At 50.6% G+C, this 19,838-nt stretch overlaps 1 protein-coding gene across 8 annotated transcripts in view; it reads right to left on the bottom strand.

The window, feature by feature from the left end:
• DTX2 (deltex E3 ubiquitin ligase 2) overlaps positions 1 to 19,838 on the bottom strand; it is a 39,245-nt gene that overhangs the window by 4,996 nt on the left and 14,411 nt on the right. For 5 of the 8 annotated variants that reach the window (XM_084881528.1, XM_084881527.1, XM_084881525.1 and 2 more), the window contains 5 exons: positions 18,337 to 18,973; positions 11,299 to 11,387; positions 5,273 to 5,413; positions 2,575 to 2,648; positions 641 to 799 (listed from right to left, as the gene is read on the bottom strand). In XM_084881528.1, coding sequence (XP_084737654.1) covers positions 641 to 799; positions 2,575 to 2,648; positions 5,273 to 5,413; positions 11,299 to 11,387; positions 18,337 to 18,973 — 1,100 coding nt within the window. The remainder of the gene's footprint in view (positions 1 to 640; positions 800 to 2,574; positions 2,649 to 5,272; positions 5,414 to 11,298; positions 11,388 to 18,336; positions 18,974 to 19,838) is intronic. The other 3 variants (XM_084881530.1, XM_084881531.1, XM_084881529.1) reach the window with 1 other exon arrangement.

Consider the following 19,838-nt stretch of genomic DNA (forward strand, 5'->3'; position numbering starts at 1 on the left):
GAGACAAGGCAGAACGCCCCACACTGAGCCGGAGGCCCCGAGGGAGCACCCAGGCACCGCCACCCGCCGTCTGCAGGGGAAGGAGGCCTGGGGGGACAGGTCGGCTGACATCACACGTCGGGTCTGGGCATGTGGCCCAACGCCCAGGCAGCTCCTCACACAGAAGCTTGATTCCAACAGCTTCCTTAGAAAGACAAGTTTTGTACCAGAAACTCGTTATGTAATTTTCATTAAAGGAGACTGGCATCAGGTAGAAAAATCAGGTTTATGAACAAAAGACCCCACAGTCTAATCACATTTCAAGTCAAACAAGAAACCCTGTGACTGGTCAACTGTTGGTGCTGGCCCCCTGCTGGCCAGGATACACAGGGACACTGGAGAAAGGCCAACCACGCCCGAGGGTCTGCCATGTCTCAGTTCTCTCCGTCCTCCCAGGCTCTGTCCACTCTGGCCGAACACCACTGAGGGAAGAGCAGTCAGACGTCACCGGCCCCCCTAACCCCCGACCCCACCCTGTTGCAGGGAAGGGGCTGCCTCTGAGCACACCCCAGGTCCTTCTCAAGGCAGCTCGTCACCTGCTCAGACGCAGCGTGACCGGACAGGCCCCCCCGGCCCCCTCCCTGGGCCAGCATGTAGGCACCTTGTTCCCATTGCAGTACATGGCCAGCAGGCAGAGCAGGTGGAAGGCATGGCTGCACTTGGTGAGGCGCCCCACAGCCCCTGGTCCGATGGTCATGCTGTTGGTCACGTCACTGTACCCAGATGCCACGGACAGTTTCTCCATGCAGATGATGCAGTCCTGGAGGGGGACCAAACAGGGGGAACGTTCACCAAGAGACACTGCACCCAGAGGCGAGACTTGTAGGAAAAGGCCTTCATGTGCTGACCTGCCAGAGTTACAGTCACAGTCAATTCAACAGTCATTTGTTCCCAGCCCCTGGGAACAGATGACTGTTGAATTGACTGGGAACAGATGAGTCACTGGGATCTGTGCCCTCAGGGGCTTACCCTAGCAGGAGAAAGGACAGGCAGCACTGAGCCCGGGGCCAGTGCAGGAACAGAAGCAGAGGCCAACACAGCAGTAGAAACAGCCGGATAGAGAGGTAGAAAACAGGAGAGGCCCTCCACGCTGGGTTTGCACGGAAAAGGGGAACTTGTCGGATGGATGAGAGCCGGAATGGACGCTGGGCTACAGGGAAGAGAATGATCTGAGGCATGAACCAGCATGTGGTCTGGGAGGGGCGGTAGCACCTATAGGGGAAGGGTGTAGATGAGATAAGACAGGCGAGGATCAGATCCCAAAAGCTTCTGATCATGCTCAGGAGTTAGGGCTTTGTCTTATAAATCAGGCCTCATGGAGGAGTTTTTCATTTATTTTTATTTTTTATTTTATTGATTTTTCACAGAGAGGAAGGGAGAGGGATAGAGAGCTAGAAACGTCGATGAGAGAGAAACATCACCCAGCTGCCTCCTGCACACCCCCTACTGTGGATGTGCCCGCAACCAATGTACATGCCCTTGACCGGAATCGAACCAGGGACCCTTCAGTCCGCAGACCGATGCTCTATTCCCTGAGCCAAACCGGTTTCGGCATGGAGGAGTTTTGAGCAGGTTTGTAGCATGAGGGCAAAGAGAAAAATCAGTGCTGTGAAGTGGGAACAGAGAGGACTGGAGGGAGGATGGGAGACACAGGATGGCTTTCAGGCTTCTGTCTAAACCTTTACCAACCTCACTTTCCCACATACTCGACCATCAGGAGAAACAGGCCAGTGAGGAGCCCTCGGTTCTGTTCTGGAAGGACTGACATTTAGCCCCCCTCCTCCAGATGCTCCGGACTCTCCATTCAAATCAGAGAAAAGCGGCCCCTCCATGTGGCTCAGCAGAGAGAGGTCTGGCCGGCCCTGTTAATGACAGGAGCCCTGACCAGCTCTCCCACAGCTAAGGGGCAGGACTGCTATCTGGACGGGCCACTTCCCTTCCACACCAGCATCAACCTCGGGGAGTGAGGCAGGCTCCCCCATTCCTTGTCTCCAGGACCCCCAGCCCCGGGATGGCACAGGGCTACACAGAGGCCTGTACAGCCAGCGAGGGGCTCTGCTCAGGATCACACTTGTTTGTGACAAAGCTAAGATTGAAATCTAAGTTTCAAAAGCTACAGCCACCTCATCTTGGTAAGGCCTGCCTCATAGGGAGGCTGGGAGATTAAACCCAAGTGCCGAGGGCCTGGTGCAGGCATCGGAGGTGCCCTGCTGGCAGAGGCCAGGCTGGAGGCCTTCTCATCTGGAGCTGCCTCTTGTTTCTTTTCCTTTCAAATATATTTTATTGGGTTTTTTTTACAGAGAGGAAGAGAGAGGGATAGAGAGTTAGAAACATCGATGAGAGAGAATCATCGATCAGCTGCCTCTTGCACATCCCCCACTGGGGATGTGCCTGCAACCAAGGTACATGCCCTTGACTGGAATCGAACCTGGGACCTTTCAGTCTTCAGGCTGACGCTCTATCTACTGAGCCAAACTGGTTTCAGCGGCCCCTTGTTTCTAAAAACTACAAGCTGCCTGGCTCCTGGGCACCTACCTCATCTGGGGCAGTCTTCAGCTCTTCGGTATATTTTCTTATCACCTGCTCGGGCTCCGGCTTTGGAGTCCCTCCTACAAGAGAAGAACATCAGCAGTGTCCCAAGGAGTATGAACTGGAGATGCTGAAACCACAGAGAAAGGAGGGCAAGGGAGAAGTCCAAGCTGCCAGGAGGGATGATAGAGGGCTGAGACAGGAACGTTAGCATGCAAGAGGAGAGACCTGGAGTCAGGCGCACAACACTCTGCTTGGCTGAGCCCTATCCAGGCTCGCATACCGGGAGCCAAGCCCCAGGCAGAGGAAGAGGAGCAGAGACAGCAGCTGGTCACAGCCCTCAGGTCCCTGCGCACATTCGGTCAGGAAACCAGACCAGGCTCCTTGGAGGACATGCAGAAAAGTCAAACAGCAGTTTTTAGAACAAACTACTCTGGAGCCTGTGCTGGCAGTGTTATTTCACTCCAGTTGCATTATTCTTATAATAAAGTCTCGGAAGAGAAGTGTTAAGAGGCGAGTGTGTAGCGGGTGCCTACCCCGTGTGAATGTCTTGTGTGCACGCTGACAGCAGACAACAGCCACACTGACATTGTCACAACAAGCTGCCCAATCTTCTGAGTCCATCCCGGACTGTGGAATCTTAGTGACCCACCTACTCGGTTCCTAAGGCGAGTGATCTGGGAAGCAGCCAAGAGAGGCAGCAGGAAGGGTGCCCTGGCCGCCCGCTCCTCTCCAAACCTCCCACTCCTCTGTGCACATGTTCAGAGGCTGGGAGGGGAGCCCTGCACCTACACAAACACTGACCCTGTGCCAACAGGCCTCACCAAGGACAAGAGGGAATCCGTACGGAGGGGGGCTTGTCCGGACAGACAGCGGCAGAACCAGAGAGAACGGTGGTAGCAAAGTCTGTGCGAGAGCAGAGAGGAGGGGCAGGGAGACTGGGGCAACTTGGGAACACAGTCCTGCAGGGCTCCTCATCCTGCCTCAAGGTCACTGGGGAGCTCCTAGCCTCCAACACCAAAGAGCTGTGGCTTGAACCCAAGCTCATGGCCATCAGCTTGTGGCTGCAAAGACTTACAGGCCTGAGGTTTCATAAGCTGAGCTTCCTCTAGACCACAGGCCCAGTGATAGTTGTGAGGGGAGTAGACAGGCTGGGGTCAGGCAATGTCTGGCTCTTATGCTGGGACCAAATCATGCTAAGAGTCTCAGTTACCTCGTCTAAAAAGTCGAGACCTAATACTGACCAAAGCTGATAGCTGTAAAGGCACTAACTGTTATTACCTGAAAGGCAGCTACAGGCAAAGAATACCAGACTCTACACACCCCCTACACACACACGCACACACACACACACACACACACACACCAATAAGCCCCCTCTCCGCCCACACATACACAGACACTCACAAACTTTGAGGATCTGACTGGTAAGAAAGCCAGGCCAAAGCACAATGACCACCAACACTTGGTGGCTGTCCTGGTATCAGAGACTCTACTCAGATTTGTGGAGGAGACTCTCGGAAAAACCTGGTGGCTACAGACCCGTCTCCAGAGGAGCTTAGGACCCCATCCACCAGGACTAGTCACTGGCCCACTTCTGGTGAGGCGCAGCTCAGCATCCACTCCCCACCTACCCGCCCGGCCCGGGCAGCCTCTCAGAACTGGAGGTAGCGTTCCACGAGCCACATTTCTCCAAGGGAGCCAGCCAACCCCATGAAAGGGACATCTGAGCCCAAAAAGGCCAGGTCTGCCAAGAGCCTAAGTGTTCTTTCAAGACAAACCCGAGTGCCTCGGAAGGCTGCTGGCCTGCCCTGCCCACAGACCTGTCTGTCTCCACCTCCACGGAGAGTAAGAACTGGACTGGAGTCAGGACCTGAGCCTGCCAGGACTGCTGGGGGTGAGGGTGGGATTGGGTGGGGCTGGGTAGGCAAAGCCCTGCCCCCTCCCTGGGCCTTTCATCTGCCCTGTGGGGTGCTGGTTAGACAGGCAGTGGGCATGATCAGAGCAGGTGCTTCCTGTGTAGGCCTTCTACTCCTCCCACAACCAATCTGCTAAGTAGGAGGCACTGGCTCATGAATGGAGGAGACACTTGTGTGAGTTCACAAAGCTGGTGAGTGCTGGAACCAAGACAAAAACCCAGGATGGCTGAGCCCGGCTGTGCTCCCTGCTCACACCATCCTGCTCTCAGCAGTCCATGCTTCCCTGGCTCCATGATGGAGCTGGAGCCACGAACGGCTTTAGAAATTCTAAAATTACTTTAGAATTTAGAACTTCTCACCCAAGTCTTGTTAAAACTCACATGGTTCTGAAACCACTTCTCCAGTAGGGTGATGGGCAGGGCAGTGGTCTGGGGGCCTTTCCTGAGACACACACTGGTCCCAGAGAAGGGACACAGTGATCTCTCATCCTGAACCAGGCCTCACCCCACACCTGTGTTACAAAGTCACAGTCTGTAAAAACAGGCCGCTTGCCATCTGTGCCAGGGAGACAGGACCTGAACTCGGGGACTGCAGGAGAAAGATTCCCAAGGGGCCACCTCTGCACTGAGGGCAGGGAGAAGGGCTCGGAGCCCACGTGCCAGCAGGTGAAGGAAGCGGAGAAGGGCCATGGGAGTCAGAGAAGAGCAACTGATGCGGAAGTCAGAGGCAGCAAGACTTGGAGGCGGCTGAGCAGAGGCCAGAGAGTATTTGTGAGCAGAAACTACCTTTCATGGACATTTTCCTCAATCTCTTAACTGAGCTGTGACTTTTAGAGGCCAGACAGGAGGCGGGAGGACTGGCAGGCTGGGGTGCGCGGCTAAGACACACAGGGAGTCCGATGGCTGACATCAGAACACTCGTCATGCCTACACGGGGTGCGAGATCAGACATGCAGAGGGGAGAAACATTAGGAGGAGTCGATTGGTGCGTGTCGTCCATAAACCCCAGCTGAGTCCAGGTGGCACTGTGAATGGCCATCAGGACCCACTGGTCTCCCTGGAGAATCTGGCGGCTTGAGGCTGGCAGGGCAAAGCTCCAGGCAAGCCAGTGAGATGCCTGGCTCATTGGAGTCCTGGCCCCAAGTTCCACAGGTGTCTATCCAAGCAACTGATCAGCTTGCACCCAGAACATGCAGGAGGGCGAGGCCATTTGCTTCCAGAGGACAAAGGGCAGAATGCCACCCCAGGAAGCCTCCTGAGTAGTTCCGGGTGGCGTCTCCCCATGCCAGGCACGGAGAAAGAGCAGAAGGGCAACATGGAAGGGTGCGGCCAAGCTACGGAAACATGGAGGGGCTTTCAAGCTCACAATCCTCCCCATGTTCTCCTGCACACCCCCTCAGCTCCCAGTCACTGCCTCCAGGGGGCACTGAATGTTTTCTGTGCCCTATCGGAACTGTCTAGGTCAGCAGTCGCCAACGGGAGGTCCAAAAGGTTGGCGACCGCTGGTCTAGGTGGCTTCAGTGCCATTGCTGGGGTGGGCAAGCAGGAGAGCGGACCCTGAGCCTACTCCCCAACAAAGGTGTCCCCATGGCCCAGGGGACTGCTCCTCTAGAGCAGCACAAGTCCCAAGCCATGGCTTCCTCCTCTGTAACCTCAGCAGAGGCTTCAACAGCCCTTTGGCCCTGGGTGGGCATGTCCACATGGGGAGGGAGCTGAAAAGGCAGCCCAGCTGAGATGGATGTCCATTCTTGTCATACTGCCTGATGCCTGCAGGGAGAGGCCTCACTCCTCAGCCAGGTGCCCCACCTGTCCTACCCATCTCCTAACTGACCCTCATCCCACACTGCTCCCTCAGCACTCCCTGAGGGTCTGACACTTCCTGGAACACAGCATGACCTCCCATTGGAGTGGCTATTCCTGCCACCCTCTCAGGCTATTCCGCCGTCCACAGCACCTCTTCCCCAAACCCTCCGGTCCTCAGTCTAGCTCAAAAGCACCTCCTCCTGAGGGGAGCTCTGGGCTTCTCCTTGAGTACCTCCCTGAGTGTGGCATTCTGGGCGCTCAGAATCTGGCTAGGGAGCTGGACACAGCCTGGGGAAGGAGTGGAGAATCTGAACCTGTTGGGCCCCATTTCCCCATCTAGCAAGGCCAACAGAGCTGCCCACTCCAGAGGCGATTCAGAGCAGTGAGGTGACAGCTGGCCTTGGGATCCATCATGCCAGCCACTGTGGCATCTACCCCTGGGCCACCAGTCCCCAAGAGACCAAGCATGATCAACGCTCCTGTCCTCTTCAAGGCAGGACCCATTCTCCTGAATTCAAGTTGCAGACACAGGTCTCCACTTAGAAGCCTGCAGAGTCTGCCTTCTTGTGAAAAAGTGGGAAAGCAGCACGTAGTGAACAGAATGGTCAGGGGACACCAAGATGGACCATCACATCTTCCCCAACAGCAAGGGCTCAGGACAGCCACCCAAAGTCCTAACATCCCCAGGTAACTGTAATCGCTCAGACAGCCACAGCTTTCCTCCGCTCCTCTGATCTGTCAGAGCCCCCGAGACTGCAGGCCTTTACACAGGCAGATGTGTGAACACCCCTTTCTGGCACCAAAGATCCGCCTTCGTCCAGTGACCAGCTCAGGTCCGAGCTTATCCTCCTCTGGCTCTGGTCTTACCAATCAGGGTTCATGCCCAGCACCCCTCCTCCCTGGATGACTTGGGCAGGTTGCAGCAGCATAAAATGTAGATACTCCTCCTCCCTCACAGGGTGGGAACCTAGTCCCAGCATCACCCACTCCCCAAAAGAGAGGTCCGGGCCATGCCACAGCCAGTGAAGCTGTCACCTGAGGCACTCCTGGCCTGACCTGGAGGGGGCTCCTCTGTGGACCTCCTCCGCCAGTGCAGAGGGGCACACAGTCCAACAGCATGGCCACTTGTTTGTAAACCTACCTGCACAGCCTGTGTCTAAGTGCTCAGCTCCCTGCGGCCGTGCCTGAATCCATACTCCCAAGCCCATACACATAGTCCAGGCTGAGAGAACACTCTCCAGACCTTGTTTCTTGGGGGCTGGCCTGGGATCTCTTGTTCCCTGGCGCCCCAAACAATAGTCCCAACAACAGGTATAAGCCAGAGGCTTGCATTCAGGGAAGGTGGCGTCTGACCATGGACTCCAATTCAGTCTTTACTCTTTTCTAGCTGGGACCAAGTTCCTGAACCTTTGGGGTCTGTTTCCCCAATAAGTGAAGGTTAAAATAGCCACTTACTTCCAGGATTGCTCTGAGAGTCAAGGCAAGAGGGGACAGTGAGAACAGTTTCAGATACTTTTGCTGTAGCATCTTTGCCATAAACATTTCACTGCATAACTAATTGGACATTAGGCAATTCTTCCATTAAAAAAAAACACACACAGCCAAAACCGGTTTGGCTCAGTGGATAGAGCGTTGGCCTGAGGACTGAAAGGTCCAGGGTTCGATTCCGGTCAGGGGCATGTACCTTGGTTGCGGGCATATCCCCAGTGGGGGGTGTGCAGGAAGCAGCTGGTCGTGTATCTCTCTCATCAATGTTTTTAGCTTTCTATCCCTCTCCTCTCCCTTCCTCTCTGTGAAAAATCAATCTTAAAAAAACAAAAAACAACACACACACACACACACACACACACACACACACACACAAAATCATGACAAAAGAGGGACATTAAAAAGGAATAAAATTAAAAATATATATTGTGAAATATAAGATATTTGACTACCTTTGTGTGTGTGTGTGTGTGTGTGTGTGTGTGTGTTAATCCTCATCTGAGGTCATTCTTTCAAAAAGAGAGGGAGGGAGGGAGGAAGGGAGAGAGGGAGGGAGGAAGGGAGGGAGGGAAGAGAGAGAGAGAGAAACATTGATGTGAGACACACATCGACTGATTGCCTCCCACATGTGCCCCATCCTGGAAGTTCTTATAAACGTGTGTGTTAAAGCCTTAGTGATTGCAGAGAGGACAGGAGCCATGTAACGTGCAGGCCAAGACTGTTCACCCACAACTTTCTACAATAAGACTACCACCAAACACATGCACTCACGCACATGCATACACATACACACAGAGGGCAGGAAGGAAACCTGCAACTCAGGTACGTGCCCTTCACTGGAAATTGAACCCGTGACACTTTGGTGTGTGGGCCAGTGCTTTAACCACTAAACGCACCAGCCAAGGCCATTTGACTACACCTTTAAAATGTGTGCAGGTTCATCAGGTACAAGCCACAGAATAAAATCAGATACTGCACCAATACCTGATTTTATTCTGTGGCTTGTACCTGAGCACTTGTCTTTGTCCTATGGGAAATGTGGGTTCAACTCTCTTTCTCTACCCAATGTTGTGTGTTCCAAAATAAGAAACCAACTATCTCTCGGGGGAAATCATCGCCATCTGAAAGAAATGCTGTTTTAACCACCACTATATTTAAGTTCTTTGTCTATGGAGAAATAAACCGACTAAACAAAAAAGAAACCAAACCAACCAAAAGCAAAATAAAAAATGTCAACCAGTTATTCTACCTTTTTTTTTTTTATGGCAAAACTGCCTTATGGCCAAATAGTTAGGTGGCAAAAACGTCTGTAATAGAGATGCTATGGTTCTCGACACAAGAGTAGAAGAAAGGGAGCTACAGCTACTCAATACCCAGAGCACTTCTGGAGATTCTTATAAACATGTGTGCTAAAGCCTTAGTGATTACAGAGAGGACTGGAGCCATGTAACGTGCAGGCCAAGACTGTTCACCCACAACTTTCTCCAACAAGACTGCCACCAAACACATGCACTCATGCACATGCGTGCACATACATGCATGCAGGCACAGATGCACCCACACAAGTCTGACTCATCTATGGCAGCAGATGCTACAAAAAGATCTAAACTGGACAGGAACTTTCTAGTCACCATCTTTGCTCACTGCCCTCTGTTCTAGCAGAGGGTTAATGGCTGAGCAGCTAAAGCTGGTGCCAGAGGGCCTGCAGGGCAAGGCCTCCCCTCCTGGGCATTCCCAGCCCCACTCTCCCATCTCCTATTACCTTCCTGACTGGTCCTTCCATTTCCTTCAAGGCTCTTCTTCCCAGTGCCCCACCCATGGTCCCTGTAAGCTCACACTCTTCCATGGAGGGAAGAGGCCATCCTGAACTGCTTGTCTGAGCTGCACATCCAAACTCCCACTGCCTCTAGGCTAGTTCCATCTATCTGTACCAGCCATGGTTCCCCTCTCCCCCACAGCGTTCCCACCAGACTCAGGAGCAGCACAGTGTAACAGCTGAACGGCTAGATTCTGAGGACAGAATGCTTGAAGCTGCATCCCAGCTCTCCAAGGAGAGGCTGGCTGATCTAGAGAAGTTTTGGAATTCTCTGAGCCTGTTTCCTCAAGTGTAAATGGGAATAAAATTCCCACCTCACAGAGCTGTGATTGGGATGAAGTGAATCAACACACATACAAAGCTCCTAGTGAACCCTCACTAATAATTTCTTACAGCACTGCCGTCAGCAGCTGTACACCAGGCCTTGTTCTAGCCCTTCTCTCTCACAATCAGGCCCATCACCAAGTCAGAGCTCTTACCTCCATCCCACTGTCATGGCACTACTGGGGCGCTTGCTGGCTTACCTGAGGCACGAAGTCAGGCTCCACAGGGTCTCCCTGCCTCCAGGACTGTCTTCCCCATATCATCACAGCCACTCACCTAACACATTCTCTCCACTGATCTTATTCCCCTGTTTGGGTCTTTACATGACGAAGGTTCACTACATTGAGTCTACCTTTCTAGAGCACTTTCTATTTCTCAAAAGGTAAAAAATAACTTTCACTGCCTCCATAATATCTGTAAAAAGAACTTAAAAAACAGTTCCAAGAGGTATGGTTAACAAAAGATCTAGCAAGACACAAAAGCCACTTATTCATAATGTCACTCTAGCCAAAATAGTTCTGGAACTTTCCCAGAGGCCCCTTTAAGGAAATGCCTAATGCATTTCAGAATAGGAATGTGATTCCTGAAACATAATTCAAGATGATGTGAAAATTTAAAAGATGGCACCTGGCCCAGGAGCTTAGTTGGTTAGAGCATCATCCTTCATCAGGACACATACAAGAATCCTATATAATAATCCTATATAATAAAAGGCTAATATGCAAATCGACAGAATGACAAAATGACCAGTTGCTATGATGTGCACTGACCACCAGGGGGCAGACGCTCAATGCAAGAGCCGGCCCCTGGAGGTCAGTGCACTCCCATAGGGAGAGTGCCACTCAGCCAGAAGCCGGGACCACAGCTGGTGAAAGCAGCAGTGGTGGCAGAAGCCTCTCCCACCTCCATGGCAGCGCTAAGGTTGTCTGACTGCCAGGCCTAAGCCATCAATCAGACATCCCCCAAGAGGGCGCAGATCAGGTTGAGGGACCCTGCCCCCATGAGTGCACAAATTTTATGTACCAGGCCTCCAGTCAACCAATAAAGACAAATAGGTGGAGCAACAAACTAATGTTTCTCTCTCTCTCTCTGTCCCCCACCCCTCTAAAAATTAACAAATTAATAAGGTTTTTTAAATTTTATTTTAAAGATAGGGGAAGGTCCACACCAGGGCATCCACCCCTGAAGAGAGAAAGGAAGGGTACCCCAGGCTCACTCACCATCACTGACAAGAGGCACTGCCCCCTCAAAGGAGCCCTTTTGGGTTTCCATGAGAACACAGAGGATAACAACCCTCACCCCACAATCTCCTCCCACTGCCCCCAAGTCTTGCCAGACACAGCCTGTTCCAGACCCCAGAGCCCGAGAGCAGCATGCCTACCTGCAAGGGCTTGCTGGACCCTGCTGGGCTTCGGCATCTGCACGGGCACAGTGGTGGGGCTGCTCCCAGGACCGCTGGGCATGGAGGCACTTGGGGAGAAGAGAGCAGAGTTTAGTGTGTGGAGCCGACTTAGCAGAAAGGAGAGTCAGAGAAACACCAGACACACACACTGGTGCTGCCGAGGCCCCTTTTTACAGCTGCTTCTGTGTGAGTGAGGGCTTCTGCTTTTTTCTTTTTTTTAATTAAAGATCTGATGAAGAGTATCTGAAAAGAGGAGCAAAGAAATCTGAATTTCACCACTCTCAGACCCAAACTAACCTATAGAATTTGAGTACTTCAAAACGTTAAGCCCAGAGCCTGGTCCACCATCACTTGCTCTGCAAAAATCACTTGACAGAAATAAAACTTCAGGTCAGGCAGGGACTGCTGGGGTATGAGGTCTCATCATTTTTTAAAAAAGCTTTAACTGTCAAAAAATGTTTTCCTGGCAAACCCAGACTCTGAAGACAAAAAATTTGAGCTTGCTAGCTTCATAAAAAGGAGAGCTCTATGATTGCTGTAGAAGAAAAATCCAGCAGAAGCCACTTTAACAAGTGATCAAAACCAACATTGTCAGTAATATGACCAATCAGTATCAGGAACCCCAAGGAACAACGCTCCAAGGACACACCACCATTTTTGCAGTTTCTGCCAAGATTGCAAAAAAAAAAAACAGTCCAAATTACGAGAAAACATCTGACAAACCCAAATTAAGAGACATTTGACAAATTATGAAAGTGTCAGGGTTATAGGAAGCTGAAGACAGACCAAGGAACAGTCACGATGGTAGAAAGAGAAGAATTGACAACTGGATGCAAAGAATGAGACACAGAATAAAAAGAATGGTTGAAAACTGGTTAATGAATAGTACTGCACCAATAGTAATTCTTTGGTTCTGAAAACTGCACTATGGTTATGAAAGATGTTAACATGAAAAGTCTAGTAAAGGAGATACGGAAACTCACTATACTATCTTTTAAGTTTTCTGTAAATATAAAATTGTTCAAAATTAAGGGATTAAAAAAAGAGGGTCTTGCTTCTTACAGTGACTATGTTCAAGTCACTAATTTGGCTTTAGGCCATTATATATATATATATATATATATATATATATATATATATATATATATATATATATATATTAATATATATTTAAATACACTTTTGATTTCAGAGAGAGGGAGACGGAGAGAGAGAAACATCAATGATGACAGAGAATCATTGATTGGCTGCCTCCTGCACATCCCATATAGGAATCAAGCCCACAACCCAGACATGTGCCCTGATTGGGATCAAACCCTGACCTCCTGGTTCATGGGTCGATGCTCAACCACTGAGCCACATAGAGCAGGCTAGGCCGTTGTATAAAGCATTTAATTTGTTAGTCTTTGGGGCGAATCTGATGCATCACCAGGTGCATTACAACGGAACAATTAATCTTATAGCTTCGTCAACATTCACTGGTCTGTTTTCCTGACTCTGCTGAAGAGCCAGCTGTTTCTGCAGAGGTTCGAGGGAAAGGCCTTGAGAAAGTGAGCTAGCTCCTTCTCTATGTCCATAAAAGCTTCATTCATTCTTTTAACTTTTTCAGCGTTCACCATGTTTATCTCCTTAAGATTCGTAGTTTTGCTTTACTTTTACCCTTTAAGGTTTTTTTTGTTGTTGTTTTTTTTTGCTGGCTATGCGAAACACATTCCTGGGCTCCTGCCCTTTCCATTTGTTCTTGGCCATTGTCAGGGTGACCTCTCACAACCACTCGTGCTAGATATTTTTAAATATAAATCTATGCCATTACGGCTGAGGGGAGCCCTGCACTGGAGAACAATTGGTGTGATGGCCCAAGGTGACAGCCAACACCCCCAATCCTAGTTCCTGTGTCCTCCCATCCAACCTTGCCCATGTTAAATAGTTATAAAATCCTTCCACCTAATCCTTACACTGGAACTTGTCAAATATAGGGCCTTTGTTTCTTTTCTCCTGGGCCCAGCCAGAAACCAGGTACTAGAAAATGATGGACAGCTTCAGCCTACTGTGCTACCCTTATATCTGCCAGTAAACCAACAAAATGCTTCCAGAAGCTGCCTCTGATCCTTCCCTACCACTAGCTGGTGGAAACTACAGGGAGCTGACTGGTTTTTATCCACACCAGAAGAACCTCCTACCGAGCTAGTGCTGAAGCTGCCAGCGCCTCGCACAGGGTCTGTAGCGCAGCAGGTGCTGTGGTATATCTGAGTGAAGAAAGGGGTGGTTTTGTTTTCATTCCTGGATTGTTCTCCCGATCAGAATATCCTGTGTGGCCACCCTGCCCTCCTCATCTTCTCTCCTCCCCAAAAGAATGACGGAACTGGACCTTGGACCTAGAGTGCTCAGATAATGCAATGGCGAGCTGGGTGTTCAGGACACCAGGGTTAAGGTTTTGGCCCACTAAACTCTGTTTAATTTGGAACAAGCTCCACCCCAACTCCCTCCCCTAATTTCTGAGCCTCTTCCCCATTAGTTTTCTTATTTTTGTTTTTGGTGTTTGTATTTTGTTGTTGTTGTTGTTAATCCTCACCCAAGGATATTTTTCCATTGATATTTAGGGAGAATGGAAGAGAGGGGGAAAGACAGAAACATTGAAGTGAGAGAAACATATCAATTATTTGCCTCCTGCACAAGCCCTGACCAGGGCCCAGGCCATGGAGAAGCCTGCAAAGTATGTGGCCTTCACTACAGTCGAACCTTCAGTCTGCAGGCCAATGCTCTGTCCACTGAGCCAAACCCATTTGTTTTTGTTTTTTTAAAGGAATGTAATTCTTTTTGCAATTATCAGGTTCTGTAAATGAAGGAATTCAAGAAGATATAGCCCTTCTAGTCATCTTTCACCTTCCAAGCCAACTTTCCGGAGAGCACTGAGCTTGAGCCCTCAACCAGGAAGCCAGAAAGCTACAACAGCACAAAATTAATGGGCTATTCAGTGGGCTCAGCACTACCGGCCCAGAGGGGCTCCAGGAAGTGAGGTCTTCCTTCACCACAGAGAGGCACATATCTAAGGGAGAAGGCCTAATTTTATGTTTCATCTCCTCAAAAACTAGAGCACAAAACAGATAAGCAATGAGGCTTCCAGTGGGCAACTCACCCGGGAACAGGGACCAAGAACCAAGAATCATGACCAAGTTTTATTTGCTTAAGGGTCTTCCAATGTGGCCACTTCCCCTATGAATTATCCTAGCTCCTCCCCCCATTTCCCTGCTCTGATCAGAGAAAATGAAGCAGAAAAAGGATCCAGTGGTTCCCACGATGGGAACTTCCAAGAGTGGACAGAACCTCGGTGGCCATCGATCCATCCTATCATCCCCAAAGGGCTCAGACTAACAGCAGCCCCCCCTGTGGGGCATCATGTGCAGTGTCCTCCTCCGAGAATTCCTCAGTCACTGCCTCAAGCCTCCCTCTCGGCCTCTCACCTTTCTGGGTCTACCTACTAAGCCTCCCTGGCCTTCCGGTCTGAGACCACCGCCTGGAGCTTCCCAATGGAGATGAGAACATGACACATGCGGACACACAGAATGTGACAGCCCCAGGTAAGGGGCAGCTAGGTGGCTGAAGAGTAAGAAAATGCAAGGCCTCCCTCCACCTCCCAAAGACCAGGAAGCCAGCACCAACCATGTACAGGACAAGGAGGTCAGATGTGGAATCTGACACCCCATCTCCAGGGCCTGCTCCTGCTTAAAGCTGTGTGCCTTTACGCATGTCGAATCCCCTTTCTGAGCTTCAATTTCTCTATCTGTAAGATGAAAATAATTCCAAAAGGCCCCCAGGGCAGTTACGAGGCTTGATCAGCACCCCAATACAAACATCCATTGTTCTCCAGGTCTCAGAGGAGCAAAGGGGGTACAGCAAAGCTGAAGGGCTGCCGAACACCTTTCTGCAGAGGCCTCACTAAACCCTAAAACCAACAGCAATATTAGAGCAAAAGGAAACTTCAGAAACTGGCCAACCCACCTCCCTAATTTTAGGAAGTGAAGAGAGAGACCTGGAGAGGGAACAGAGCTGGCCCAGACACCCGCAGTGAGCCAGGAGGAAAGTCCTCCCTGGAAGGCAGGGTTTCAAACCACACACATCTACAGAGCCTGGCCAACAGCGGGAGGGGGCAGGGTGTCTTAGAGGAAGGGAGAACGGCAGTAAGAACAGAACAAATGAAAGCAAACTGCAAGAGCCATTTCCTGGGGCTGCTTAATGCAGAGACAAGCGTGCCGAGGCTTAGTCACACCAGAGCTGCAATAGACTGCTGGTCATAATCACCACCTCAAGTCATTAAAACGGGCAAGCCGGGACACCCTCTCTTAAAGAGGACAAGACTATACACATGACACATTTTGGAAAGTTTTCCATCCAACACCATTAAAACACAAGTTTTGTGCTTAAAGGGATAAACTTCAACAACCAGGAGATTTACTTAAATCCAGCAGCTCAGTGACAAATCATGTACCCTCTCAATGTACTGCTGCCTACTCAGCCTCTCAGGGCACAAGGAAATCAGTCAGTCTAGGCTTTACCCAGATTGAGCAAGAAGCTATGTGAAACCACATGGGTTCCACAAATTTTACTCACATGTTCTTTCCAGTGGCTACCACTAACTGCAGCTGGTTCTCAGGCTTACCCAGAGCATGGCACTGCCGGCCCTGCTGCCCTCTCCTCTCCTCCACAAACAGGGTAACTTTCACCTAATGCTGTTAACATTCATTTGGCTTCAAGAACTATACCACAGACCCCAGGGAGACCAAGTTGCCAAGTGTTTTCAATCCTGTCACCCTCAGTGGGTTAAGAAGTCAGCCATTTATTAAACCCCCTCTGGCTCTACAACACCCACCAGAGAAGGGTTAACTGAAGAGGGCCCCACTACAAATTAGATACAGGAAAACCTAGTTTCTCAAAGTGGGGATAGGCCCATGCAAGTAAAGATCACCCCTCCCAGTTCCCAAGAAGCTGGAGGAGATAAAGATGAACATCCACCTTAGGAGGCAGGTCCCTTTGAGGCTGTTTCAACGAACAGAGCCAGCTGGCCTGGTTCCCTCCTGGCTTACAATACAGGACAAGCACCAACACGCATGGCCCAGCAATAAAGGTAAGACCGACTGGCCCAGCCACTTTCCCTTCAGTAACTTGCTTGGCCTGAACCAGTTGGGCCCACATCAACAGTCTCTCAGGCCTCAGGCTGGGAAGGTGAAAGCAATGGAAGCCCTGTACAGGGAGAGAGCAACCAAGCTTACAAATTGCCTGGCTCAGTCCTAGAATCCCACCTCTAGAATCATCCAGAAGTTTCCTTTAAAATAATTTGTAAGAACTAAAAATAAAATAAAATAAAATAATTTGTAAGAACTTAAGAAGCCCCAGGAGGCTAGGCAAAGCTGAGCTAGTAGAAGCTCTAGCCCTACTGATAATCATTCTGGGCTGGCAGATATAACACACTTTTCTCTAAAAGAGACTGACCTACATATTGGAGGGGGCTTCAAAAGGGCACTGGGTGAAACTGGGCTCGCAGGGTCCTGCTTGCTAATGTCTATGTAAAAGTCCACAGAGAAGGCTCAAGTAAAACCTCCCAGTGCTCCCAATTCCCAGAAAAATCTTAGCTCCACGTGCCCCAACCCTCAGGAGAAAATGCCCAGGAAGATACCCTGACCCATCCAGGACCCATTCCTCTCCTGTCTGTTGGACTCCTCCACACTCATCCATCCAAATACCTTCTATCTTCTTCTCCTTCTGCCTTAAGAGAGCTTCAGAACTCCATGTGTGCCACATGGCCCTCTGGGGCCTCAGTTTAATGCCAGCTCTGCCACTTGCTAGCTGGGCTGCCAACCCTGTCAGCCTCAATGTCCTCACCTGTAAGCGGAGGACACACTCACCGCATGGCTGTTATGAGCATGAATGAACTCACTCACAAGCCTGCTCAATGGGATTGGCTTAAAGTACTCAGTATGGCAGTTGTCACTGTGTCTGCTAGAAGTTGGCAGGGTCCTCTGAAACCCAGCTTTAAAAAATGCTCAAGGCCCAAGTACCAAGGCCTTGGCCACACTAGAAAGCTTCAGCCCTTACTGTGGTCATGCGGGCAGGGATGGAGCTGGGTGAGTGAGGCAGCAACCAGATGCTGACTGGCTGACAGCAGTGCAAATCAACAAGATGCTGACTCCCTGGGAAACAGGGCAGACACAGGCCCACATGTCCAATCACTACCTGCCCAGGTCACCTTCTCTCAGAAATCAGCCCCCATCGCAACCACCACTCTGAATTCTCAAAAACGTTCTCCAAACCCAACTCTCTCAGTAATGACCAATGAGGCCCTTGTCACTGACAGGTGTCTGAGCACCCCAGGGGCACAGCCCAACTGGCCACTCCAGGAACTTTTCTCTCTTTAAAGTGACAACTGGTCTGGATGGACCTGTTTCATCATCTTTCTCAAGGTGCAGAGCTCTCACAGACAGCGGGCTAGAATGCATCAGCACAGAGGCGTGTCCTATGTCACCTGTTGCCACCTCCTAAGTGCCCCTCCCCACCATTTTGCTCTCCCCTCAACCAAAGCTGAGCTCAAAACTTTCTCCTGGACAGGACTGTGGACTTAGGGAGGGGACTGAACCTTCCATGTCTATGAGGTGAAATGTCAGTGAAATGTTCTCAGGCACATGGTACCAGCTACATGGCACACAGGCACAGACAAAAGTGGTTAGCTGCTCTATACAGAGTGTGCGATTCTCCTGAGCGAATGGAGGGATTGCTGGTTTTAACCTGTGCAGCAACTATCAACACTCAAGTCCCAGAGGTCAAGGCTTTGTGGGATGCAAGGCTGTGGACAGCTGTGGCACCACAGGGCACATGCAAAGGAGATGACATGGCAGAAACAACGAAAGAAGCAGGTGCTAAGTCTGCAGGTGTTTGGGTGAGTCTTCCCAACTGAGGAAAAGCAAAACTCAAGCCTGCTGACAAAGTGCACAGGCGGACAAAAAGACCCTCAATAACACAAGATACCTGGCTCCACTGGCAGTGGATGATCCTGGGGGCTGGCGCTGAGGTCCCAGGTGGGAGAGGCTGGAGCAGTAAAAGGGCTGGTTCCCCAAGGAGGGCAGCACCCCGCCCCAGGGGTTGGTGGTGTTCAGCCTGGGTGCAGACCTAGCTCCAGAGAGCGAGGGCTTATTGTATGGGGCAAAGGCCTGGTGGGCCCCAAAGATAGCAGCAGTCCTTTGGGGGTTCTGAGGGGCAGGGTATGCAGGGAGGCTGGTCATGGAGTGGCGGTAGCGACCTGACACGGGGCCAGTTCCGCCATTGTTGAGGCACTGGTGGCAAGAGCAGGCGAGGCCCATGTGGCCTGGCGGAGCGATGATGGTGGTCACCGGGTAAGGGGGCCCTGCTTGGCGCCGCACACTACGGCAGTAGTTCGAAGCCTTATTGGTCTGTGTGAGGGTGGCATAGTTGACGACGTAGTTGTACCCCAAAGGTGCCAAGTCCACAAGCTGGTTGCCCCTGGCCACCTGCTGCTCCAGATAGTCACAAATGCTGGCTTCATAGGCTGTCCAGGAGCCATCGTCGTTCAGCCACTCCCAGACAATGCCCCGGCCAGGGGCTGAGAGCTGGGAAAACAGGTGCCTCCGCACAGCCCGCATGGTGCCTGTTTTGCAAGGAATATTACATATAAATGGTTAATCTGCTAGCACCCCAAACAAATGAAGTTTTATTTTCCCCCACAACCAAATTAAATTAATATGACCATGGTATATGTAGGGTCATGGTGCTATCTGACCTAAAGTCTGGCATTGGTTGTTCTTCCCAAATTTTGGGTGAAGGATAGAGATCACTCTTTAGACAAAAAAAAAACCTGCGGCCCAAAAGGATCAAGTAGCAGCAGGGGATCCATCTCCTGGGCAGGAATGGGGGATGCTGAAAGTTTAGGTCTGAAGCTATAAAATTATTTTTAGCCATGGCCAGCACTGCTCATGGTTAGAGCATCAGCCTACACACCGAAGGGTATCGGGTTTGATTCTCGATCAAGAGCATGTACCTGAGATGCAGGTTCCATCCCTGGCCTGGTCAGGGTGTGTGGGAGGCAACCAACGGATGTGAGAACATGGGTGTTTCTCTCTCTCCCATGTCCTCCCTTCTACTCTCTCTAAAAATCAATGGGGGAGCCAAAACCGGTTTGGCTCAATGGATAGAGCGTCGGCTTGGGGACTGAAGGGACCCGGGTTCGATTCCGGTCAAGGGCATGTACCTTGGTTGCGGGCATATCCCCGGGGGGGGTGTGCAAGAGGCAGCTGATCGATGACTCTCTCTCATCGATGTTTCTAACTCTATCTCTCTCCCTTCCTCTCTGTACAAAAATCAATAAAATATATTTAAAAAAATAAAAATAAAAAATAAAAATCAATGGGGGAAGGAGGGAGGAAATATCCTCTGGAGAGGATTTTAAAATAAATAAATAAGTTAATTAATTAATTAATTTCTAATGATGAAATCTATGCAGCTTCATTTAAAAA

Source organism: Pipistrellus hanaki (genome assembly GCF_964339955.1).
Source record: "Pipistrellus hanaki genome assembly, chromosome: 4".
NCBI classification, from domain to species: Eukaryota; Metazoa; Chordata; class Mammalia; order Chiroptera; family Vespertilionidae; genus Pipistrellus; species Pipistrellus hanaki.